A 26426-nucleotide genomic window follows, 5' to 3' on the forward strand; every position below is an offset into this window, starting at 1 on the left:
GTGTTGCCCACAGGTGTGCAGTGAGCTAGTCAACCATGGCCAGGTGAGAATCCTGGCCACAGGAACTCTCATTTTATCCACGATTTCTCCTGGAATGTGCCCAGAACTGAATTCCCTTTTCTGCTCCACGAACCACTGGGAGTTGATTTTACAGTTTTGGAGTAGCTGTTTTGCAGTGGCTCCCAGTGTAAGAATAACTGTAGTTATGAATGGATGTCTAAATTGTTTATCAAGGATAAGTCTCAAATTACCAGGCACCTGGCAACTTCATTTAGAGTATCTTCCTTACAGTATCTACTGGTATCTCCAGTTCAATTTGGGAAACATAGTAGGTATGGGAAATGTTGGCCCTGTGTGGGACAGTTTCATATGTACACCATTCTGGCTATCTATAGCTGCCTAACTATGCACTCAAAATTTCTATGTATTTTTGTTCACAGATCTGCCAGTCTGGTCAGGACTCAACATGAACAGCTCACTGTGCTCCACCTGTGTCAGCTGTGATGGTTCAGAAACCGGGGTCTGGAATAATCTGAAGGCTCGCTCACTCATGCCTGTTGGTTGATACTGGCTGGTGGGTGATAGCTGAGGCCATGGCTGTGACACCTACACATGCTCCCCATGTAGTCTGGGCTTCCTCCAAACGTGGTGGCCAAGTTTTAAGAGGAACATCTCAAGAGCAAGAAGCACGCAAAAGCTGTATCGTCTTTTCTAACTTAGTCTTGTCCATCATACTTGTTAGAAATGAGTCACTAAGGTTGGCCTTTATTCAAAGGGAGAGGAACTACACTGCATTTTTTGATGGAAATGTCAATTTGTGGGCATGTTAAAACTACCACATACAGAATGAGAATTTACTCCATGCTCTTCAATTCAACTATGTCTATTGCTGATTAACTTCCCCAGCTCTCCCACAGCAGAACACCTTACAGAACACGTGAAGTGCTCGAGGCTATAATGTGCACAGCATGAATTCCTTCACCTAGTGCCTCCTCAGTCAGCTTTTTCCCACCGAGTTTCTGCTACTATTTTTATGTCATACATAGCACACTTTAGCGTTTTAAAACAAGTAATATAGTTAAAAGAGGCCTTGTAAGATTGTCAGGCCAGTTTAGATTTTACTAGTACACATTACAAACCAATTTCACCCTATCCCTGAAAAATAAGAGGTTGGATCCAATCTTTGATAAAGAACTAAGTTTCTGAGGAAATAAACTATTCCATATGGAGTCTAATGCTCTCTCTGCATGAGCCAGCTGCATGTGCCGGGGCAGTGCAGCCTTCTTTGCCACGTAGGCAGAACTGCAATGTGTGAGAAAAGCAACTTTCCAGGATTTAGTAAGCCACCATCTATTGAGTTACAGTGGACAGTTTCTATAAACCTCAGATTCTATAGTTGTTTGGAATTAGTGTTTATAATGGTCTTTAGGTATAGGTAAAAGTTTATGAATGTTTCCTATAACACGTGCCCCCCCCCAGGTTTATGTGCCTTTCTTAGCTTGTTAAAAGGCTTCTGTAGCCCTGCCATAGAGATTCTGTTTGTGAGGCTGAAGGGGGCCCACAAATCTGCCTTTTACTGTTCCCAGGTGACTAATGCAGCCTGTCAAGGAGCCCTGGTTTGGGAAACTGCTCCCAAAGAGCAAAGTGCAACCACCAAGCTTGCCAGGTGGGGGGGCAGGCAACGCCGGCGGTTGCCAGCTCTGAGGAGCCGGACCAGGGAGGCCTGTTACTGGCAAGGCCATCTGTCTTTGCTAGATTGCGTGAGACCCCCTCTAGAGGCATACTTGTCCCTGTAAGGGGGGGGGGTCCCTTCCAACAGCTGTAATGCAAACATTAACTTAGTCACCAGTAAAATACATGGGGGACCCCAAGTGATTTCCACTAACTGAAATCGTAGCAGTCGCTCCAAAAGACAAGCTGAAAGACTGAGCACCCAAATCAAGCCAAAGTTTTATTTTAGATGTAAAAGAAGAGGTTCTTGACAATGCTGATGAAGAAGTGGAAGGTGACAGTGCTCTCCCACTAGTCAGCCAGCCCGTCCAAGTACAGGGCATGTACACGATTCGACGCTGGTTGTAGTTCACAGTCGTTTAGTGTTAGTTTCTCTGTGCCTAGATCACGCAGAGCTCCTCAGTGTGTGGTCTCCTTTACTGAGCGTGAACAAGGGCTCCTGCCCCTTGGCCGTAGCCAAATCCCTTGGGCCCAAAGTTCTTTGCATAGCATCCTGCAGAAGGGAAGGAGAATTAGTGTGAGCCCGCTAGCACGTGGTAACAAACCTCTAAGTTAAGGACAAACTCATGGCCTCACTGGAGAGCCCCACTTACTGAAGAGGTAAAATGTGCCATGAAGTAAAAACCTTAACGGAACACAGGCAAGTGCAAGCATTCTGTCCCCACAGCCCTCGGCTCATGGCCCACTTGAGTTACAAGCATGAAAATCAGGCCAGTCAAGTGTTATGTTTGTCTGTTGCTTTCGTATATTCATGTGATTTGCCTAAAACATGAAGTTGAAAGACTATCTGTAGTGTGGTTTTTGTTTTTATTTGTAAGGGACTTTTCAATAACCAGGAACTCAACTTTTTGTGTCATCTCAAATTGTTCTGTGGTTCTCTGGCATCTGTAATTAGATCTAGGTCTTCTATTTTCAAATAGCCAGTGACACCATCCCACCTCCTCCCCATTTTCAGAGTGCTTTATTTTCCTGTTTTTTAAGTGCTGGTGACACTTCCTTAACCAGTAACCTGTGTGGGGTATTCAGATGAACAGCAAGCAGTACCTGAAATTATTTTTACCTTTACAGTAGATTTCCCCTTCTTTCTCCGTCAGAGTTGTTGATTCCAGACTCTTCCCGCACTTGGCGCACCGGAAGCAGTTTTTGTGCCAGGGCTGGGGAGACAGAGGAGGGGGTCTGGGGGGCTGATGCGTGGCCCACTCCAGCCAACCCAAGGTGAGCTGCTGCTGCTGCTGCCGCGGCTCCACCCCAGCTGGAGGCCTGGGCCTGGGCCTGGGCCTCCCCACGTCCGCCCGCAGACGGGCCGAGCTAGACTCACGGACCGAAGGCAGGGGCTGCGGGCCGTGCACGGAAGGGCCATTTCCCTGAGAGCCGTCTCAGCCCTGCCGCGAGCCCGCTGTGCGCAGGTTAGTCGCCCCCTTATGGCTGAGAACACGGCAGCTCGAAGAGGTGAAAAGCTTCTTACTTCCAAACCCACACATCGATTAGCATCAGATGCTCTGACTCAGTTCGCTGCTCTTCGCTGCACTGATCACCTGCAGAGCCTAGCTCTGTTTCCTCTCTGGCCTTTTTACCATGTTAACGCCCCACAGGAGCACTGCCTGTGACAAGTTTCTCTGGAGCATAGATGTAATTTGTCACATAAGGGCAGCACCTCAGAAAATGGATGATTCAGATGGAAGTTCAGGAAGAGAAAGCTGAATCCAAGACTCTATTCACAAGACAGAGCGCCGGAGCAGCGCGGGCGGGGAGGGGGCCGAGGGGTCACGGCCGCTGCTGATTCCAGGGGCCCTTTACCTTCCCAGCTCCGACCACCTTCTCAGCAGCATAGACGGGGCCCCCACATCTGGGGCACTTCTCAGCACCTCCATATTTCTGAGCATATTTAGAAGTATTTGGGTTTGCTGTAGGCCTATGAGGTTGAACACTGTGGAAAAGGGAAAATGTTAGGCATTTTCTTAAGTCCAATAGCAATTCAAACTCTTCATACTATCTTCAGTGTTATTACAAAATAAATACAGTTTTACTATATCCACTTTTTGGTAATTTGGCAGTTTCCCACCCTGCTACTAAGTTGTTTAACAGACAGCATTTGGTTGCTGTGGCCACTGGGGATTTTAGTCTAAGCAACAAATACCAGTTCTCAGTAGTTTTTCCAGTTGTCTCTAAAATTAATTTTTTTTTAATCTCCACAACCTACTGTGTACGCCTGCTTTTAAAAGGGATCTTTAAAAGCTGTTCACAATGATACCAAACAGTTGCAGTTAAGAGTTTACCCAAGAAAAATTGCCAAATCTCTCAATCATCATACTGACGAGAACTTCATACAGATTACCTCCTACCTCTTATAACAACTTTGTAGGGTTTAAATAACTGTTACCTCATATTACATATCAAGAAATAAGGTTTCAGATGTTAATTTGCTGAAAGGCTAGAGAATTAGTAAATTGGTGAGCCTGGCCTGAAAAATGCCTATCTGCTCCGATGGAAGTGTCCCTGCCACTCAAGCCTGCCTCTCGAGACCTTTCTGAAGACGTTTGCTCCCTACAAATGTTACATCCCCACATGCCACAGGGGTGGTCCGGCCCACTGTGCTCCAGAGTCCAGCTGCTAAGAAAGGCTTCTGGAAAAGGAAATCCCTACCCCTTGTCCTGAAGGATGAGCAGCATGTGGCCAGGCCAGGATGGCCAAAAGGAAAGGGCACAGATCAAGACAGGCCAACACAGAGGGCTCGCCAATCAATGGAGCAGGTAGGCAAGCAGGAGTAGGTAAACAGGAAAGTCCACTAGGTTTTGTGACTTTACAACTATGGCCACAATCATTAACTTCTTGGGTCATGGATGATTTTGGTTTTGTTTGGGGGAGAGTATACAGGTGTATGTTTTTGCAGTATTTGTAATCTTGGGAAACAAGAATGGGTTTTAACAAGTTGGAGCAGAGCAGAACAAAAACAGCTTTAACAAAGACAAAGATAAGCTGGGCTCTTGCAAGTGACGGTATGCAGCAGAGAGTGAGCCAGCCCTTGCACAGCTGTTGTACAAGGCCCCAGGGCTCAGAGCTCTGAGTGTGGAGAACTCAAAGAACAGCGAGGAGGAGGGCCTCAATGCAGGGAAAAGGGCACAGCTCTGGGAACCAAGCGGCCATCAGTTCACATTCTGGCTCTGCCACTTACCTGTGCAAAGGGAGCCTTAGTGTCCTACCTAGAAATGGGGGCAAAGCAAGTAACCCTAGAGTTACTGTGGGGATTGTATATAGTGAACGTCCGTGTTCAGCCAACGATACACACTCAATAATGACTACTTTGGGCATACTTTAAGGCATTCCGTTTAAGATGGAAGGCTCTAGGTTAGAGTCCGAACTAGCAGAGTGACTCTAGGCAAGTCACTTAATTCTTATTGTCTCGATCTGTTCATGAGTACGATGGGAAATCTGTAGGGTAGTTATGTGCATCAACACGTTAATACATGTGCATGGTGTCCAGTTCACAGTAAGGGCACGATTAATGATTCTGTCCAAGGAAAGGCCATTTTACTGGAGTTTTACACCAATTTTGAACTCTACAATGTAAAATGGATGTGGAGAAGGTGAGGTTCAAATGAGGGAATTACTGAGTCAAAAACAGGAATTAAGAGGAAATTCGTAGCCTAAACACAAGATACTAAGTGAAGTTTATCCGACTTAGCACTTTGGTACTGAAACCTTCAAAGTTTAACACTAATCTCTCAAAAGGATCGAAAACAGGAAATAGTTTTGAATTTTAGGTGAGAATTTTTAAGTTAGAGAAAAGTAATTTCTTGGTGAAGAACTATTCTTTTATGGGAGGGAGGACTGACGGAGGGACTTTCACTGACTGCCTAGTTGCACTTGAGAATGCATCTCATTCAGGCAGTTCTTCCCTGGATCCCGTGACTCTGACCTCCAGAACACTGAGAACTGGAGGTGAATTTAAACCTCTTGCTTTGAGAAGGCGATGGTGCCTCGATGCACCTTGGAACACCGTGAAAGCAGAACTAGAAATCACTGGAATAATCAAGAACTTCATTAGGTCCAAAACTGCCAATATTCTAATCTCAAAAAATAGTAACTAGTTTACACTAGAAAACCTGACTCACCTCACTGGCTTATTTTAAGCTAAAAATCTGGAAATTCTCAGATTCCTGTTCACGGCACCATCAGTGGTTACTGCTCACGTCTGAAGGTGACTGGCCCTCACTCACCTCTCCGGCTGTATGCCCAGCCTCTCTCCCCGGTCCGTGCTGAGCGTGCCGGCGCCCTGGCCATAGCCATAGCCTTTGGGCCCGTACTTCTTCCCATAGCAGGACTTGCAGTAGATCTCATCGTCATGGATCGCCACTGTTGTGCTGTCTAAGTTTTTCCTGCAAACCACTGGGGGGAAAAGGTCAGACTTCTTTCAGAACAGTGATGCACTGACCCGGGGCCTACAGAGTGGGACAGGCCCACTAACATTCCTAGCCTGCCCTGCGGTCTCCCCAGAGCCACGGACAGCATCTGGAATGGCCCGCTGCATCTGAGGATGGGTTGCCTTCCTCTGTGGGTGCGACAGGTGGGTCACAATATATCAGGATGTGCCCTTCTGGCCGGAGGGAGACAAGTTCGGAAATGGCTATAATTATAGGAACAAACTACCGCTTTGCTCCCACCCCTCAACACTCAGTCTTTCCCGCCTCTTCATCCGAGGGCTGTTAAATCACAGCAAAGAGCAAAGGGTAGCTGGGGATCTTGGGGAGCTGCCTCTGTAGCCCCTCTTCCCTAAAAGCACCCCGGGGATGAAAATAGTTTTAAATCCCAAATTCTAGTCTCCATTGCTCATGTGAAAGGGAAAAGCATTCTTTCTTTCATCCTGCCACCGGCTCCCCCAGCAGTGAGAAATATGTCTGAAAATCTTCAAGTGGTCTAAAGCCTGCATTTGTTTTTCCTTCTGTCCCAACGGAGAACACATTCTTCCCTGATGGATTTCTTGCCACATTTCCATATATCCAGCTTCATAAAACTGCCACGTGTCATGTTTTATCCAAACATTATTTCACTTTCTAAAACTTCAATTAAGCTTGAGAAGAAATTGTAGAACAATAGGGCAGCTGGAAATCCAAGGTCCATATAGTATAGAAAAGGTTTTTTTTTTTTCCCGTTTATTTAAAAGGCAGGGGGAGAAATGAAAGGAGGAAGAAAGGGAGGCAGAGAGAAGGGCAGGGAAGGCGCCTAGCTGGCTGGTGTGGAACAGCTGGAACGTGAAGTTTCTGTTGACTGGTCTCAGGTAGAACACAATGACCTCATCTACTCTGGACCCTTCATAAATATAAAAACTGTTCTGTAAACCACAGATCTATTAACCAAAGCAAGTCTGTATATGACAATTTCACTCTATAAGCACCCCTCCTTCCCCTGGTCCTCATCCTTAGTCTCTACAGTAAAATTCCCCGAGGTCTGCAGACCACTCTGAACTATCTCCTTAAAAGCCGTCCGTGAGCAGAGCCCATTATTAGGAAGGCGTAGTGGAAATGACCAGGAAAGAGGCCGGCCTTCAGTGAGCACTGATGATGTCACGGTGCAGACCTCATGGCTCAGCTACATGAAACTAAGACCTGTTTCCAAAGTAGCTGCACTTTCTCTTTGTCCATATTCTCTCGGTTACAAACCTGAAGAACAGATTTCTTAATGTAAAAAGTAACTTTTGTTAACAGTGGCTTTCTGTTGTCTACAAAGCAGAGACACTATAAAAAGGCCCAGACACCTGGAGGGTTGAGGCCTAGAGGGAAAGGGACTACAACAGAATTATGAGAGGAGTTTTTTCTTTAGACTATTTCTTACCGTAATCAAATCTATTTTTATGTTATGCTGTTTCTCTCATCGTACAGTAACTGTCGCCGTGCAGGACTACAGACGAGGATGGCGTCTCCACGTACCCATGAGTGGGCGCCTCGGGACAAGCCCTTCATTAAAGAAACGTGCCATTTGAATGACAAGATTAAGGAAGAGCTTTCTGAAGTGGCTACTCTCCTGTTTTAAACCTGAAGATCTGGCTGTCATGGAGGGAGTATACGGGGTGGAGGGACTCATCTTTAGAGCATACGGGCAAATGCTGACTTAGGGTCCTACCTCCTGCCTGTACCCCTGATAATTTTCCATCTATATAAACCAGAGTAGCTCTCAGTTTGTCTCTAGGGGATTCTCCTCTCCTACTGTTCCTTTTCCTCAAATTTAGGACATAACCAGAAATAACTGAACATTATTCACTACCAGAGAAGAAAGAGTTTGAGATTCCGCAGAACTGAGCATGAGGACATTTGAATTTCAGTGACAGCATGGTGAGAAGTAGGCTCCCCGAGAAAGCCGCCTGCCGGGAGGAGAGAGCTGGGAGGGCCGCGGCAGGATGCGCTCGGAGATCAGGGCCGCGCCTCCCAGTGTGCGGAGCCCGGGGCTGTGCCAGGCGCCATCAACACAGCGCTGGGCACTCAGGGGAGCAGTGGCGGACACAGGTGACAGAAGTGCAGTTGAGTGCAGGCACAGAGCATGAGTGTCCTGGGTCACCCCTGCTGTCCAGGCTGCAGGCCAAGCCCTGCAAAGTCTAGAAGGACAGACAGGCAAAGACCACTCATGCCTCTAAAATATTCTATGCTAGATGCACACACCACATCTTCCCTTCCATGGCTACCCGGGCTTCTCACACAGTAGCTGCGACGGGCTGCGCCCTGGGACACTTACTGCACAGAAAACAGCTGCGGTGGAAGCTCCTTCCGTCGCACTGCACCTCTTCCGCATGGTACACGGTCCTCCCGCAGGCCCCACACTTGTTTCCGCCTCCCCAGACGGGCATTCTGAAGGAGGAGACAATTGTTAGCATGTCCCCATCAAAAGACAAGTCTTACAGGCTCCCTAGGGGTGATTTAAACCCAGGGAACAGCTGCAGACTTTCTCTATGAACCTCTCTAACCACGTCTTTAAAAAGGCTTCATTCCTCCAAGACAACTTCATCTTGCCTCCCAAAACGACAGTCCTCTCGTTAGGACACTCCGGCTCACCACAGGCGTTCTTGCCCCTCAGGACAAAGGAGCTGCATTAAGCGGAATAGTACAGGTCTTTGGTGCCACTAGACTCCAGATCGTGGGGAGCAGGGGGAGGGGGCCAGTCCTGCCTCCACCCCAGGCTCCATGCAGGTGTAAAAACCCAGCCGAACTTAGAGGTGGGCGCAGGTCTCTATTCCATGTGTAATGCACTAAAACCCGCAGATTCTTAACATGTACCACACACAAGCTATGCCAGGCCTTCTAGGGAGAAGGACAGGTGGTAGCGCCCTGGAAGAACAAGCTTTACATTTGTCTGCTAAAGTTATTCAAGATTACAGCATAAATAGCTGTTTCTGTGACTAGCCCAGCTGCGGAATGCAGCCTGTCACCACAACAGACACCCCCAGACGGCTACGAGGCTGGTTTCTATGCCTCTCTAATGCCAAGGTCCTCTAGTCCAGCCAGCAGGTGTTTCTGCCCTTTGACTGGCACATCGGTCCACACAGGATCTGCTACCAAGTTCCCTTCCAGCAAAGTGAACTGTTTGCTGAGTAAGTCAGAATAACCTCTGGGCAACGTGCCCTGACATGGTGTAGAGCTGAGTCCTGGGCTGTCTTGTTACATTCTAATCGCTCTTCTCAACGAATTGGTTCACCTGGACACAGTTTAAAATGCCTTTTTCTGGATGGCCAACATACTCGGGTGGCTTGGCCAGTGCAGAAAGCTGTATTGTGAGGACGGCATGTGATGTGCAAGTGTGCCCTGCCCTGCGTGGTAACTAAACACCCGATGGGAGAATTCCTTTGCAGACTCCCCACCCGTGTGTGGTGTTGGCCGCCACTGACTGCTCAGTCTCAGAGCTGCCATTTGCCTCCGGAAAATAGCTGGTTACGGAGCTGAGCCCTCCTTACTAGTTCAAAACTTAGTGAGAAAAATAAGGGAAAAGGAGGTTACTCAGCAAAAGAGTGAAGAATCATCTACCCATAAGGGAAAGAAGAGGGTGGTACATCCCCATCCTAGCCATTAAGACAATCCAGAACTCCTGCACCCTGAGATGAGGCCCTTCCAGAAGAAAGAGGTATAGAAATCATTGCAGTGGGCTGGCGGGAGCCATGCTACCCAAGCTGTGTAGCAAAGCTCAGGCTAGAGGAAGACCCCCACAAAGCATGGGCCTTCGCAGCTGGCTCCCCCTATTACCCACCTTGGTCTTGTTTTTCTCCTTTATACTACTGGCTTTGCTTTTGCTTGCATTTTTTGCCAAGGACTAAGCTAACCTTTGCTAAGCAGCACGGAAAGGAGGAGAACACAAACTTCCCAGAAGCTTTTCAGGGCAGTGCTCCTGAAGAATGGAACACGCAGGGGCCAGATGGCGATCTTGGCAGGGAATACCAAAACCTGCAGTTAAACATTGACTACCCCATCTCCACCTAAGTGGGAATGCCCCCCTTGTTTGCAATGCTAGTGAAATTAGTGATGAAGAGTTTTATAGGCAAATTAGAAAAATAGAATTATAGGGGAATACTGAATAGAATAACCCTATCTGACTCTTAATCAATCTTCTCATGTTTTCTTCCGTCTGCTACTTCTATAGCTTCTCTTCTTCCTTCCTAATTATAGCCCTTTACTAGAATTCATGCCTATATGTGAAATTACCAAGTACCATAATTCTTCCAAGTGGTAACGATACCTCAAGACAAGTGCTGGGCATAGAAGCCACGGAGCATAAATCTGCAAAGAAGTGAAAAGCTAACCTTTCCACAGAATATGACTTCTCTCTCACTTACCAGCTTTACATCTCCCTGTACGGCCCGGGAAGATGGCTGGTTAGCCAGAGATGGGTAAGATTCCTCAAGGAAGGAACAACCTAAGACAGGCACAGTCACAGGGGGGCGCCATCAGGTGAGAAAATGGGGCCAACAGAGGTGAGGCTTAGAACCTCGCCCCCCAGTTTTGAGAGAAATCTTCTGCACCCATGAATGTTTTGTTGCCCTTGCCTAGCCTGGATTAATACCTAGTCTATAGGCACAGATCTGATCATCTACACTTGCCTTCTTACAGCACTCATGCTTTCTATCTTTATCTTGCATCTACCTATGTGGGATTCATATATAAAGTATAAAAATCAAACGAATAATCATGTCTGACCTGAGTGTTTACAGTTCCTGATTCGTGAGTAAAATAGAAATAGTTTCTGTGATATGAGTGCCCTTGCACTGTTCACCATCTAAGAAATTGTTTAGTCCCTACAGTGATAGAGCTGGGGGGACCTGCATATTATACATCAGAGAAGTTGTGGTATCTGCCCACAGGAAAGAGAAATATGGATAAGGAAATTTATTTTGCTGCCTACTGTGCCCTATGAAGGGGTGTATAATGAAGATATAAATTTATGGTTTTAAATTAATTACAAATTTATTAAAGTCTCTAGAACATATTTGTGGGAAAGAATAAAGCAAAGAAAATGAGCATAGTGCCTGTGGACAAGGGCAGAACGAAGGGCTTAGAAAGCATGATGGAATTAAATATTAGGAAGGGATAAAATGTACCCATTGCTTTAGAAATATAGATGATGATACCTGCCTAGCTAACTGTAGCAGTGACCTGTATTTCACCCTGAGCTGAGAGACTCCATAGTCACTGCTACATGCTGCACGCTTCTGCGGTCACATGCCTTACTTAGAAACTGCGTTGCATAGAAACGAGGGACACAATAGAGTACATGTTGCTAGGAAAAGTTTAGGTCGAGGAACAGAAAAAAATCACACACTTGACTAATCATGTATAGATTAGAAAGAAACAGAAAGAAAAAAGCTTGCCTATACTTATTAATCAAAAGAACAAATAAAAAATAATCATATCCTTGTGCAAAATGGTATAAATAAAGATGTCATCGGCACTTTGTCGAGAGACCTCCTCCAACTGACTCCGTGTTCTCTCTCCGTGCACCGACTGTCTCATCCTTTCCGGCAACACCCCCCCTCCCCCCCTGTGGGAGCTGGACTCCAGCAGTGGGTGTACTTCTAGCACACAGCATTTTTGTGTGCCTCTTCCGGTAATACCTTCCCAGATTTTCTCCAGGGAAGCAACCATCTCTGTCTTGGTCCCTGTGGTTTAGAGAAGTACTTCAGTACTTATGAGAATGTGGTCTCCTGGTGATGGTCCATGTGCTTGTTACCACATCAAGACAAAATTCAGGTAAGCATTTAGAAACTATTATATGATTTTATGCCACAACGATCAAGAAAATGATCAGTGGACTCATCATTCTCAGAGATCATCCTTACTTGGAAATTTAAACAACAACAAAAATGGGCCTTTACCCCAGAGAGTTTGAGAAGCACTTGTTCAGACAGTACTGACTCCCCTTGACTCCCAGGCCGGGCACGTGCCTGAGGCTGGCAGTCCACTCACTGCAGTGCCCCCCTGCTCGTTTACGAATGGGTGCGTGACCCTGAGCCAGTTTGGTGAAAGTTGAACCCAGGGCATTGGCTTAGCACTGTGTGAATGTAGGGGTGGCGTTCCAGCAGCTGTTCAACCACAGTAAGAAAGGACCCTCAGAATGAAGCCAGTGTGAAGGAGAGCAGAGAGATGGTGAGACTAGGGTTAGACACTTCTCAGCTGTATTTTGCCTTATCCTCTACTCTCCAGTTGTGTAAGCCAATAAATCCCCTTTTTAAGTCATTTGGAGATGGAGCTCCTGTTCCTTGAAACAAACCACACAAACACAGACACACACAGAGCTGACGGATAAGACTGGTCATCACTAAAATATCAGCATGACTTAGAAAGCCTTCGCTTTGCAAAAAAAACCCAAGGGTCCACACGTCACCAGGCTACCGTGCAGGCCCCCACTCAGGATCAGAGTCTAGCAACAGCGGAATAGATTTGCAAGCTTTTCTTTGGTATTTGCACAAATCTCTTACTCCCTTCCCTGGAGACAAGTGCTCTATTATTTAAACCCACAGTGAAACCTAAGATGATGGTAAAACCTGACAAGACGTAAAGCTGTCGCTCCAACGGCCTGCACTCATGCGAGTCCGGAGCACAGTTAGTCGCAGTGACTTCGCCCCGTGGCTCCCAAGTCCCCCGTGCTCCGGAATGCTCACGGAGGCGGCAGACGCCTGCTGGCGTGCCTCATGATCCCTGGGGGAACAAAGCCCAGATCCGGGCTTATATGAAATGACATCACAGTTACTTAAAATTGGATCCCCAGCACCAGTAGCCCAGCTGGCTTTTAAGATATTCTGTTACTGCTCATTGAGGCATTACTCACCATATCAGAAAGTTAGTATCAGCCTGGTTTATTACACTTGCACAACTTATTTTGGAGCGGTCACCAATTTGGAGCCAGATTTCTATCAAGACTAAGGCTATCCTAGGTTACCTAGGTTGTATTAAAAAATACATATTTAAAAAACTAACATCACCTTTAATTTTTCTCTATTAAAGGGTAGCTTGAATTTTTAAAAAGGGGAGAATATCTTCCCTTTATGTAACTCAGGGTTACTTAAATCACTTCATGTAAGTCAAGTCTATTTCTACCATTCGTGCCACAGTAGCCAGTGTGAATGTACCGTCTTTTCAGGAAACACTCATCCGAGTTCTACAACACGCAGCTTATTTTGGTAAAAGCTGATTCCCCTCAAGGGTGGGGTGGGGACCCCATCTCTATATTCCCCACACCGTCTACCTGAGTACTTCGCATATATCAAAATACTTTAATTTCTATTGTTTTAAAGAATCCTTCCTTTTTCAACCTGTCTGTATAATTCTGAGTTCGGTATTTGCTTATCAAGACAAAGGGAACAGTGTCCTACTTTTCTTGGTCACATTTTTGGATTCTAAGTAAAATTTCCAAGTCACTAACTTTTAAAAACTTCCAACCAGTTTAAAGGCTTTCCTAAGGATCCCTAAGAAAACCTCTGTGTGGTCCAGGCAAACGGTGTGACAGGAAGAACACCCTCAGAAAGCTCCCGCTGGAGTTACGCTGTATTTTTTAAGCTTAATAGTGGGTAGCTGGGTGTTTCTGAAACATTATTCTCTATTTTGTACGTCTGAAATATTTCAGAATGGAAGGAAGGGAGGGAGGGAGGGAGACCGGTTTACATAGACCTGGGTGAGCGTCATCACTATGGTTGTGCAAACCTGAGCTTGATTTTCTCATCTGTCAACTAGTGAAAGGTACCTGTGCCTCACAGAGATAGGGTGACGATAAGAGAAGGTACACAAATGCCCTGGCAGACCTCCAGTGACTGTCAGCTTGAAGAGGGAGGGCTCATCTCACACTGTGCACCCTGCTGTCAGTACTCCAGGAGGAAACCCTCTGACTAGTGCCTAGGACCTAATGCCTATAGAGCAACACACAGGTAAAGGAAAAACAGCTGATTAGTCCCTTGTAAACTCTTTTTTCTGGGATATTAAAATGCACTGCCAGTATACAGATAATTCCACTCGAGGTACCCGTCTAAGAAAAATTCAAATTTACACTTTCAGGGTGAACCCCAATGGATATTTCCTGAACTTGGCAAGAGGAAGTATGATGATTTTCCATTTCTGTCACTCTTGGCATTGCTCTGCACATAAAATCCAAGGCTTCGTTTTTCCTACAAGCCTTTGGCCACACTACTCCACACAGCTGACACCAATCCCGGGAAACTGGATTTCTGCTGACCCGTCTGGGCTGCGTGCCCTTCCCCAGTTCTGTGCACTAATATACAGAACGGTAAGAGGGGAAATAAAATCCCACTTCACATGTCTCTTGCAAAAGAGGCCAAACACAGGTTTACTCTGTTTCTCGGTCTTGTTCTTTGGTTTTCAAAAGTCTGAAAGAGTTCCAGCCCTAGGATTTACCCACTGCATTGAGTCAAAAACCTTGGTTACATCTGAACACCCATATCGCAGTTTCTCATAGCTGCTTCTCCCCAGTCTAAGACGCCACCCAAAATTCATAAAACTTACCCCTAGCAGAAAATTACTGTTGTCCAAATCTGAGTCCCCTTGTGGTAAAATCACCTCATTCTCTAGATAACCAACAAGAGCCGCAGAATGACCACCTGGGTCATTCTCACACCGTCTGTGCTGCGTTTACCATCTTATTTTAGAATCTGAATGACCAAAGTACAGGTATTTCAAGTCTACACGTCGCCACTTCCTGCTGAAGTTATTCACCCTGACACCAAATGTTTGGAGTGAAGCCATCTCTAAACCCAGACACTAAATACTTCCAGAAGCTCTAGCATTTTATTACTACATACAGGGCGTTGTTATTATACTAGATCCTGGCTATGTTCCCATTTCCTGAAAGAGAGAATTTAGTATAAACCAGTTTCATCCTGAACCACATCCAGAGGAATCCTTGTAAAGAGCACGTAAGTTAGCAGCATTGTCCTCTAGGACAACGATTTTGCACAAGGCCAGAGTTGAAGAGCTGTTGTTAACTGGAATTAAGCTTTACTCAAAGCCCATTCTAAAATGTTCTCTTCTGCTATCCAGACTACCCGCTGAGTCTGTGTCCCCCATCTAAGTGAACACCACCGACCACGGACTGACGCTTTGTGTCTCAGTGATCAGCTCCGCGGTCCTTTGGCTCCTCCTACCAAAGCCAAATCCTCAAGGCAGTTCAGCCTAAGGGTGAATTAAGAGCATGAATTTTGGAATCAACACTGTCTCCTTTACCTCATGTACAAAATAAGGATACTGTACCTTACTTACAGAGTTGTTAAGAGAACGAGATGGAAAAATACTTAGAGTAGGCACTCAATTATTGATAACCTTTATCATCAATATTTAGCAATGTTCAGTCTCCGTTATCAATCCTCATCTTCTACCCACCTTACACAGCCATTCCCCCATTGTGCCCCGAATCCCTCCCCATCAGGGCAACTGACTTACCTCCCTCCCTCATCCGGCTTCTTTTCTGTATGTCAAGTAATAATTCTAGGGTTGGAGGTAATGAATAAAGACTGCAAGGCTTTGTATGAAGTTTTCGTATAAATGTATTAATTCAACATTTTATAAGCCATATTCCCAGGTTAGGAGCTGAGGATAAAAGAGTTATGGGGAAGGGTGCCTGTTTCTCAGGGAAGTTCTGCTTGGGTGGTGGAAATATTTAAACAATAATGGCAGTACAATATAACCAGGACACAGAGACATGAAGAAAGGGTCTGGGAAGTTGGCATGGTCTACTTGTAGGGATGGCAAAAAGGTTTCATCTTATACATTCGCTGGCAGTGGGTTCCTAGAACTGTGGGGAAAAAGATTCTCAAGTTCACTTGAGGTTCTACATTACCGAGGGTTGTGACCAATAATGTCTGCCGTGGAAACTGCAGTGTGCATGAGACCTCTAAGACATTCCTGGTATAACAGCGTGGGTAGAACTTAGAATCAGATGGACATAAGCTTGCTAGTCAGTTACCAGCTCTGTGATCTTGGCCAAGTTCCTTAACCTCTGAGCCTCACCTCTGCAGCTGTAACTAGGAAAGGGAGGGGAGCTCTCTCACAGGCTGGTTGTAAGCATTTAATGAGATAACATTTGTAAAGTACCTGGCAGAGAGCCTGTACTCCACAAATACTGGCTTCCTTTCCTGCAGAAGCACTGCTGGGCTGGAATATGGCTACAGCTACCAAAGGTCCAATTCTCAGGGGATGTGTTGCGGTCACTGCCCTCCAAAAATGCAAATCCAGGTTCAACTCACTCATGTTTGGTTCCAGAACCACAAGCTGTCCCCAAACTCTCTGCCCTGGTTTAGGGGGTTGAGACCCTCAACTGAGAATTATCAGTCCTGAGTCACCAAATTACAGGCAACAGGAACACTTGCAAGGAGGCTTGCAGCCCACTCTTCATCTCTCCAGTAGCAAAAAGTAAATGTCCTCTAGTGCCAGCCTCACACCACAACTGCTATTTCCCACCACAAAGCTCCGTACTACTCTGTCCTTACTACAGAGGAGTGCCTCTGTATCCTCCGTGTCCTCTCTTCTATCTAGGAAGCCCTTCTGTGTTCCCCTCAGCCTCACCATTAATTACTACGAATTCTATCTCCTTGTTATCCCGATGTCTTCAGCTTGAAGTGCAGCAAAATCCTTGACCCAGATTTGCATCCTACTTGCCAAATTTTGTATTGTAATTAGAATGCAATTCTGTTATAAACTCAGTCTCCCTGACCCCCAGCATCTGCCATAGAAACCCACAATCTGGGCAAACTACAAGATACCTAATTATTCTAACAATTTAATGTTTGCATGACCTTTGCACAGAGTCCGACTCAGATTTATATGCCAAGACTACTTGGCATTTGCCAAATGATCTTAGGTTGGTCATCTGATCTGCTGGTTTTCACCTTTTTAAAACTGATGCTTATTTATATCACAAGGCTGTTATGAGGTTAAACAATATTCGTAAAGCACATAGAATAGTGCTTGCCACATGATAGTTAACAGTAATTACAAATGTTTATGTAAAGCTTACCATTTGCTTTACTCCCGTTAAATAGTTTGCTTACATTGACTTACTTAATCCTCACCAAAGCTACAGTAGGCATTACCATTATCCGCATTTTAGGGGGAAGCCGAGACACAGAGATAGTAAGTGGCTCACAACTATAAGAACAAAACAAAATTACCAATTTGACTTATAAAACACACCAATGAAATTCAGATAAACTATACGAGTTTGACTCATGTTTCACTTAACTAAAGCACTGCCAACAACGAAAATACCGTTCTGACTGCTGCGGATCTGCCATGGCTCTTTTCAAACCGGGCAATCTGGGACTGCTGGGTGCCGGGTGAGGACTCAGTTCTCTCTTCTTTTCCCTCTTGGAAGTGAAACCTTCTTTCCTATAGTGCACCTGAACGTCACTGGGCCATAAGCTAGTACATGGGCACCTGTCCTTTCCTTATTAGTGAAGGACAATTAGTACTGTTAGCAAATGGGACGGTGAACAAGAAAGCAAGCATCCTTTGCAAATCACTCACAATATACTTCTATGGTTATGCTTCTGTGTCTTACATCAACACTTAAATATTTTAACAATCAGAACTTGCGCCCTGTTCCTCCACGATCCAGTCTGAGAAAACTCTGCCAAGTCAGGGCTTTTAAACCAAGGTCCACAGGTTCCTTGAAATTCTAGGGATCAGTGAACTTGGTACCATGCGCTTTATTTTATGCACGTAAAAACATTTTGAGAAAAGGCTCAGAGGCTGCACCAGGCTGCCAGAAGTGTTCATGACACAAAACAGTTAAGTAGCATCATTCTAGTGATCGAGGCCTCAAGGGAGTCTGGGGATCCCCACCCAACAGAACCCCAAAGGATGCCAGGCAAATACCAGACAGGGAAATGGGACAGTGCCTTGAGAAAATCTGTGAATATCTGCAAAAGGAAGAAAGCTGGCTTGCAAGCAAGGCCTGGCAGATACCGTTCTGAGTCAGGCGCTCCTGAAAGGGGCTTTCACTGGCAGCCATTTCCCAGTATATTCAACTAAGTGCAGAACGGAGTCTGCTGCATGAAACCTCCGCAGGGCCGAGCTGGGCTTCATACGAGGACCAGCTTGCCTTACGTGCCGGCCCTGGTGTGTGTGCTCTTACACCCCTTTTACAAGATGAAGTGACTGAGGCCAGGGAGTACAGTAACTTGCCCAAGGTCCTCAAACCAGTGAGTGCTGATGCTGGCATATGCATTCAGGCACTGACTGGCTTCATCCTGCCCCCCACTGGCCACGACTCCTCTCCCATAGGACGCTTGCTCTCTCCAGCTCATTCTATTTTTGAGAGAAGAAAAATAGAGGCCCAGATCTCCAATAGCCATTTAGTGGCAGCATTGAGCCTGGACCCAGGTTTCTAAAGCTCCTCATTTATTGCGGCCTCCTCAATTCTATGCCAATATTTTTGCTCTTTTAGTATAAAATACAATTTCCCCCAAATCCAAGTAATTTGGCAATTTTATCAGGACAGACTTGCAATGAATACTGCTTCTGGCACAGTACTTAGCCTATCACTATTGAATGTATTTGTAGAAATCCATTAAAAATCTATATTAAACAAATATCCTTCAACAAAAGCCAAGGCTTGGGGGTAGGGGAGGGAGGCGGGTGTATCCTGGCTTAGAAACCCTCCTCCCCTCCAGGGGCTTCCTACGTGGAGCTTTGGAATCCAGGTTCTGATTTTCAGAACCTGTTGCAGAATTTCACAACGAAGCATTCTTGTTTTCCTGTTGGTACCTGAATAGTAGAAAGTTCTGGAAGAGCCTAGAGTGACTGACCAGACGATTCCCTGCTGCTCCTTCCACATTTAAGGTTTGGTATTTCGTGGGCGGAAAGCACCAAACAAAGGGGAAGCCAGGAGCTGTGTCCCCCGAAGTCCCCTCCAGGACTCGGGGCCGGCCTTCGGGAAGGCCACCGCACGCTGGGGGCGGGGCGGACCCCGAGGCTCAGATCCCGCCCCGCCTCGGGAGAGCACCGGCCGCGGGAGGAGGGCGCCGGGTGCTGCTCGAGGCGGACTGGCGGCCACGCGAAGCTCCCCACCCCGCCCCCCTCCCGGGGAAGCCGGCACGGAGCTCACGCTCTATTGACTATTGCCTCCCCCGGCCCGGGATCCCACGGCAGTGCGGGGGTGCCGAGAGGAGCTGGGCAAATGTGTGAGGAGGAGGCAACGGGGTACAGGCGAGGAGGGCGGCCGGGTGGGCACAGGAATTGGGATGCCCGAAGAACGGGGACGCTGGCGGCACAGCCCGGGGACCCAGGAACCTGTGGGACCTCCCCCGCCCCAGGGTCGGCGGAGACGCGCCCTCGCCGCTACTCACTTGAGTCGGAGGCAGGACCACGCACGTCGGCAGAGCTAGCGGCGCAGCGTGCTAAGACTCGGCAGCCGCAGCCCGCGGACGCCCGCGCCTTTAAAGCTCCCGGGTGGGCGTGGCCTGCGCGCCCCGCCCCCGCCCGCCCCACCGGCGGCTCCCGGAACCCGCTTTCCCGCCGGGCGTGCAGCGGGAGGGACAAAGGGCAGAATCCCGCCTCTCCCTGCGGCTTCGCGCCCGCAGGCGTCTTCCCACGGCTCGCATGCACTTGTCCGGCCTCACGGCCTCCCCGCTGCAGGGAGCCCGGGCGGCGGGGCGGCCCGGGTAATGGCCCCGCCGCGGGCGTGGCTCCTGCGGGGAAGCAGCCCCGGCCCGGCAGGCCCAGTTCGGGGGTCTCCGCCGCCCTCCGCCTCGCCGCATCCTCGCCGGCGGACACACACCCGCCGGGCCGATTCCAGCTTCTGGGTGTCCGCAGCCTTCCTGGTCTTGAGCCGAATTTCTCGTCTAGACGAAATAAATGACGTTTCGAACACCCTGGTTGCCGCAGCGTCTCGCCTGTGCACCGCACGGCGGCTGCGGGGAGGGCGCGCACAACCCGCCGCAGGCGGCCGTGCAGCTCCGGGGCGTCTCCTGGCTTCGGGCGGCAGGGGAGCCTCCGCCCCCGTCGGCACACGGTCTAGGCCCGCTGAGAACCTCTGCACCCAAAGCGACGTTCCCTGGGAATCGGCGCTTGGGAGAGTCGGGAGGCGGAAATAGGCCGCGACCGGAACCGTCCCATGGGCGGTAATGCGGCGGCCTCCTCTGGTCCGCAGCGTCGCAACCAACACAGTACTGCTGTTTGGAACTGGGTACTTCTTCGTGGTGGGGCCCCGTTCTGTGCCGGACGCCGCCCGGGCTGAGTGCGGGGGGACAAAGGGCAGAATTCCGCCTCTCCCTGTGGCTTCCCACCCTCAGGCATCTTCCCACGGCTCGCATGCACTTGTCGGGCCTCGCAGCCTCCCGTCCTGGGGCCCGGCGGGGAGGTTGGTTGTAAGTATCCACTAGGTGCCCAGAGAACCCCTCCTTCTGCGTCGTAGCAATAAAAAATGTCTCCAGGTATTGTCAAATGCCTTCTTGGGGAGGGGGCAGGGGGCACTGGCCGAGGACCGCTGTCCTTGTATAAATCCGCACTACAAAGTGCAAAACGGGCTGATAATATTACTGTATTGTGTTATACGCTGGGGCCAATCCAGGATGCATTTATTATAATAGACTTACTCTCTGTCCACCAAGTACTGTGCAAAACCACAGAGTGGTGATTGACATCTCCTGATGTAGCAGAAGTCTGGAATTAATCCTGCCTGCTGAGAGCTTTTCTAAATATGGACAGCCTGTATTTTCATGTTGTCATCTGATGTAAAAGCAGCTGGACTCCTGGGGCTGACATGGAAATTCTGTCCGTCAGATTCTACATTCGCCTTAGTTCTCTTGGTTACATACTTATTTTTCCTTCCATAGGTTTATGTAGTGTTCCTACTGAATGAAACTATCAGTGAATTTCACCGCCCCACTGGCCTTGAGCAGAGTATTGTTCTTTCTCTCCTACTGTTGGGTTCTTCTTGCCTCCAGGACCTGAATTGCTGGCTTTCTTACAGACTCAGGTTGTTCCGAAATTCCAAGCCACATCCTATCATTTCAAGTTGGGCTTGCTTCTGATCTAAAATATTTCTACAATCTGTCACTGTATGTATTTGTCCCAGTATATGTTATAGTGAGTCTGGGGATGATGTAAGACATTTGATTTTGAATAAATCTGTATTTGTACTTAACTGTCAACATTTTTTAAAGTATTTCCCTTTTCTTTAAACATGTCTTGAAACTGTTGACCCTTTTCATTATAAATGTTAAATTCTTTCTGTTTAGTTAGGCAGCATGGTACCAAGAGTGTGGGTTTTGCAGTCAAACAGATGTGGTTTCAGCTTGCAGCTCTGCCACCTACTAGTTCTGTGAGCTTGGCCCAATACAGGACTTCTTTGCACCTGTTTATCTGAAAAGTGATGATACTACACACCTTGTAGGATTATTAAAAAGACTAAATCAGATGATGTATGACAATGCCATGCAGAGCACCTGGCACATGGTACTCAGTGAATGATGTTGTGTTAAGCAAGGATAACTTGATGTCCTTTCCTGCCTTGACAAAGAATAGAAACTTTTTTGCTGAGCATTCATCTTATGTTGCCCATTGAAAGGCTTGGTAGAAAAAGGTATTGTTTTCCAAAACAGTTAAGAGCCTTTCAGGAGAAAGTAGACTGTGTGCCTGGGGAAGTGCTAGAGGTAGAAATTTGCCCTCATGGAGAAGAGTAGTCCCTCTTAATTCCATGTGGTCCTAGTCTGTTTGGCCCCTTTAGCCTTATGAAAAGCAAAATCAAAAGTTAAATGTGTCTAGTGGGATTTTTCTTTTTCCCAAGAAATGCACCCTATACTTAATAACAGCTCATTCATTCCCTGGAACCCATTAATCTATTCATCTATTTTGAATCAAATTCCTTTGTCAAGGTCACTGTCCTAAGGCAAGTTGAACCAAGGTTGCCTTTCTTCATAACGTTATGCTCTAAGTTTAGATTTTTTAAAAAATATTTTCATTATTTTTATTTCATGCTACTTTCTCTAAACAAAACTGTGAACCAGATAAGTGTGAATATAACCATAGGGCCTCCTTATTTTATTTTAGGGCAAGGATTCTTTCTGAGAAGCCAGCTAGGCTATGGTGCAGAGGAATTTTTTAGTATATTTTAAATAAAGGAAAAAGTTAATTCTCACTTTGCTCATCTACATGCTTAAAAATAAAAAAGGAGCAGCTGTTCGACCTTATTTCTTATCGAAGGTTTAACAACAGTAGTGGGAATTAAAACTTTCTCACATTCAACCTTAATACTCTGCACTTTCTGACAGAGAGAAGAATAATGTAAGTTATATATGCTTAAATTTTGAAAGGCATCATAGAGTATCTTATGCTTGATAGTTGCCATAGTTGCTTTTTTTATTTTTAACTTGCTTTAAACTCCTGCTTCCTTACTACTTGCATCATTTCTTACCCTTCCTTCTCCTCAGGGCTAGTATCTTCAATTACAGCACCAGTTACGTTTTCCTCCCAGAGTATGCTAGCTTTTCTAGATCTGTTTATGCTTTCTTTTCCTAGCAGAGTTGATATAGCTCCACTAGTATGAAAAATACCATTAACTTGATTTAGTCTCCAAGACAGTTGATTCCGTCCCTCCTATCTCAAGCTCTTACGTGCCCGATTTCACTTTTCTCCCTTATTTTCAGATGGTGGCATCACCTCCTCCTTCATTCCCATTCACAACCCCCAGCCAGCACGTCCCCAGCCTGCATCCACCTTGTTTCTAATTGTCCATATTTTTCTCTCAGTTCATTCTTGCCCTGATCTCAGGGGAGCACGTGGTTCCCGACTCCTTACCGAGAGCATCCCATCCACTCTGCCTGTGCTCCTGACCCACTTCTTTGCACTCTTAGTCTTCCTCCTTTGCTCTTCAGATTTTGTCTCCCCCCATCCTTTCCTTTTAGATTACAAATGCTGTCTACCTCACGTTCCAAAAGTGACAGAAACCTCCCTGTCTTCTGGAGCAGGTGGTCGTGGTTGTGTCTCCAGCTTCCATCCCCCTTTTCCGAGGAGTCCAGATTTCTCCTGGTGCCAGTATGATTTCCGGAAAGTGCCTCCACAGCCTGGTTTAGGGTGGAGCACTGGAGCTAATCAAGGCTTTCCAAGCCCTGGCGTGGACTCAGGGGAGTGGGGACGTGACCGGAGCCCATCCAGAGTGAATCTCTGAGCTCTGCTGGGGTGCTGAGACGGGCCGTGTCCATCTGTTCTGGAAGGTGCTGTGTGCATCTATGAGGCCTAGAGTTTCTGCATCACTTTGCATGTAGGAAGCCAGCCTGACGATGATTTAACATAAAGAGGACAAGAGAAGTGGAGCCAGAGCTCTGAATAAACTACTCATGAAGCGTGTATACCTGCAGGATCTTTCCATCTGGGGAGCAAATGAATTTTCATTGTTTATTCCATTTTGAGATAGACTTTCTGTTACTTACAGTTAGGACACACAACTGACTGTGGTGGTTTAAATTATCTGCAAATACTCCTCCCTTCATCAGATGAAATTTCATTCCCTCCCCTTGGGTGTGGTGAGCTGGATTTAGTGACTTACTTCTGGAAAATAAAGTGTATGATTTCTAAGGCTAAGTCACAAAAGATATTGGAACTTCCTCCTCATTCTTCCCCCAACTCTCTCTGCCGTTCTCTCTCCAATTACTTGCTGTGTGGAAGCACGCTGCCATGTAAGGATGCTCAAGCTGCCTACTGGAGGGCCCAGGTGGAAGGGAACAGAGGCCTTCGGTCGTCAGCCCCAGAGGACCTGAAGCCTTCTGACAACAGAAACACGAGTGAGCCTGAAGGGAGATTCTGTAGTCCTGTTAGGCACTGAAATGCCTGGCTCACAGTTTTCCCCCTTGTTGGAGGACCCTGAGCCCTCTCCGTGGCATCCCTAATTGCCAAACAATTACCATTTTCCAGTCCTTACCCTACTTGATCTCTTGGTTATGAGACACATTGAATAAATACCAAAGAACGGAATTTTCTAAGAAAGGTCACACGTCTGAAGTTTCATGCAAATGTGAGCTTCTATCTTATGTTACTATTGTTAGGAGAAATGGGAATAAATTCTCAAAGCCAAGGCCAACAGGAAACCTATTTTTTCTCCCTAAAACCTGCAATCTGAGGAACAGAACATGGAGCAGATGCATTAAAAGTTTTTTTTATTATCTCACTTATAGTAAGAAACACCAGACACTTTCAGGAAAAGAAATACTCATATTCTAACTCTTATGTAGAATTTTTTTATTGCCACAGGTTATATGAAAATAAATGTATATTTATCCACCAAATCTCAAGAAAATGTTTTAGAATTTGTAATGGGGCTAACCAAAGAATTTTGAATTTGCTCCCTGTTCAGAAAAAGACTAAGTAGAAAATTAGTCTAATTTGGGATTTAAAAATTAGCACTTGGCTGTATAGTTCATTTAAAATGTAATTAAATAAGATTTCCATATGTGTTTTGATCATTGAAGAAACCTCCAGGGAAAACCTCATAAAAACTTCCACCTAAAACATCACTCATGCACATATGTGTGTGTATATATATATATACATGTACACACACATAGATATGCACACATTTAATGCTTCTCTGGGAAATGATGTAAGGAAAGTTCACAGGATTTTGGAAACAATGCACAATGCTGTACTTGATAGGCACTTAATTATTTATGGCATATGCCTGCCAGGATTTTTGTGTAATCCTCACATATGGAATTAAAAGTCATTTATAAAATGTACCTTTTCATAAACAAAGATAAAACCTGTCATATGTCTGCAGCTCTCACCTCATAAGAAAAGTGTCGAACTATAGAAAAAAAAGTTAATACTTAACAAAAAATAGCTCCTGTAAATTCTGTATTTATATGTTTATAAGGAGAGCTGACTTAGATTTTACTTTAAACATTATTGATTTAACACTGTTCCAAAAAGATTGGGGAAACACCTAATTCCCATTCCTAATCCTTAAATAATGTCATATGTTAAAAGACTGAAGGTTTTGCTTTATTTGTCCCTGTGTTCACTTCTCGGGCAGACTTGCTGGGCTGCAGCGGACCGTCCGCGGGCCTGTTACTGGTCGGTATGAGCGTGAGTGTATGTGTTTGCAGGGACTTGCAAAAACATCTGAACCCTCCGGGAAAGGGCACTAGGCTACCCGGGAGTGACCTCACTCCTGCCTGTCCAAACTCAGCTGTAAAATCATAAAAGGGGGAGAGCCAAAGTACAGGCTATTGGCTGTTCTTCAAGCCAACCGCATCTATTACAACCTAATAATGTAACTATTGAATGTCCCTACAACTTAACAACACCGTTGGATACCCCTTGCATGTCAAACATTATAGGAATATTTCCTCTGGCCCAAACAACAGGAAAGGAAGGTCATTTAGCTTCCTTTCCGTTTTACAGATGAGCAAAGTGCGACTCGTGGAAATTGAGTAACTTGTTCCACAGTTGCACAGCTACGCAGAGCTGGGGTTCAAATCAGTCTGAACAGAAAAGTGGAGCCAGAGCTCTGCATGACCACTTATGAAGTCCGTGTGCCGTATACATCTCAGTCTTTCCACTACTGAATGGGCCTTTCGACAATGTTTCTTCCCTGTCACACTGAAGAAGCAAAACAAGGTAGCATTACTTGACAGCATTGAGGACTGCCAGCTCCTTGGGAACAAGTGTTCATCCAGGCGAACTGAACATAAACCTTTGCAGTCTGGGGAGATGCCCCACACCGTGGGGAGGGGTTCCACACCGTGGGAGAGGCCCCACACCGTAGCTGCCTGGAGTGAGGCTACAATGATAAGTGGCACCATGAGCAAGCATACCGGTCTGGTGATGGGGTCTGTGCTCGGGTTGCAAGAGAAATCAAACCCGTTACAAAGTTATCACACTCCACCTTCTTTGGGCAAAAGTCGGCCAGATAATGGATGAGCATGTGATGCAACTCAAAAACACCAAAGTTTAACTTGGGGCACAGCTATTTTTCGTCCCAGCTCCTTTATGGGGCACAAGGATGGAACAATTCCTTTACATAGAGTTGGGAATTAGGAGACTTGTGTGTGGTCCTGCCATTACCCATCCAGGGCAATGGGTGAGTTACTTAACTTCTTTGAGCTTGATTTGCCTAAGTCTGGCTGATTGCTAAGGTCCCATTTAGCTCTAAAATTCTGTGATTCTACTAGTAGCAATTCTGTGATATTACAGTCATGCATTTTTTTTGACATGGAAAGGTGT

General features: G+C 46.4%; 1 protein-coding gene across 3 annotated transcripts; it reads right to left on the reverse strand.

Moving 5' to 3' along the window:
- Positions 1-1938: 1938 nt before the first annotated feature.
- CSRP2 (cysteine and glycine rich protein 2) lies at positions 1939-20120 on the reverse strand. 3 transcript variants are annotated; one of them, XM_036877170.2, is made up of 7 exons: positions 19553-19660; positions 18972-19155; positions 8455-8567; positions 5949-6117; positions 3529-3658; positions 2792-2885; positions 1939-2224 (listed from the first exon to the last, which is right to left on the reverse strand). In XM_036877170.2, exons 3-7 carry the CDS (start codon positions 8564-8566, stop codon positions 2148-2150), a joined length of 582 nt encoding a protein of 193 aa, XP_036733065.1. In that variant the 5' UTR covers position 8567; positions 18972-19155; positions 19553-19660; the 3' UTR covers positions 1939-2147. The 3 variants fall into 3 exon arrangements, with proteins under 3 accessions (XP_036733065.1, XP_036733066.1, XP_036733064.1); XM_036877171.2 differs by lacking the exons at positions 18972-19155; positions 19553-19660 and adding an exon at positions 19984-20120; XM_036877169.2 differs by lacking the exon at positions 18972-19155 and having other exon boundaries at positions 19553-19662.
- Positions 20121-26426: the final 6306 nt, after the last annotated feature.

This window comes from Manis pentadactyla, chromosome 10, assembly GCF_030020395.1.
Source record: "Manis pentadactyla isolate mManPen7 chromosome 10, mManPen7.hap1, whole genome shotgun sequence".
In the NCBI taxonomy this organism is placed as follows: domain Eukaryota; kingdom Metazoa; phylum Chordata; class Mammalia; order Pholidota; family Manidae; genus Manis; species Manis pentadactyla.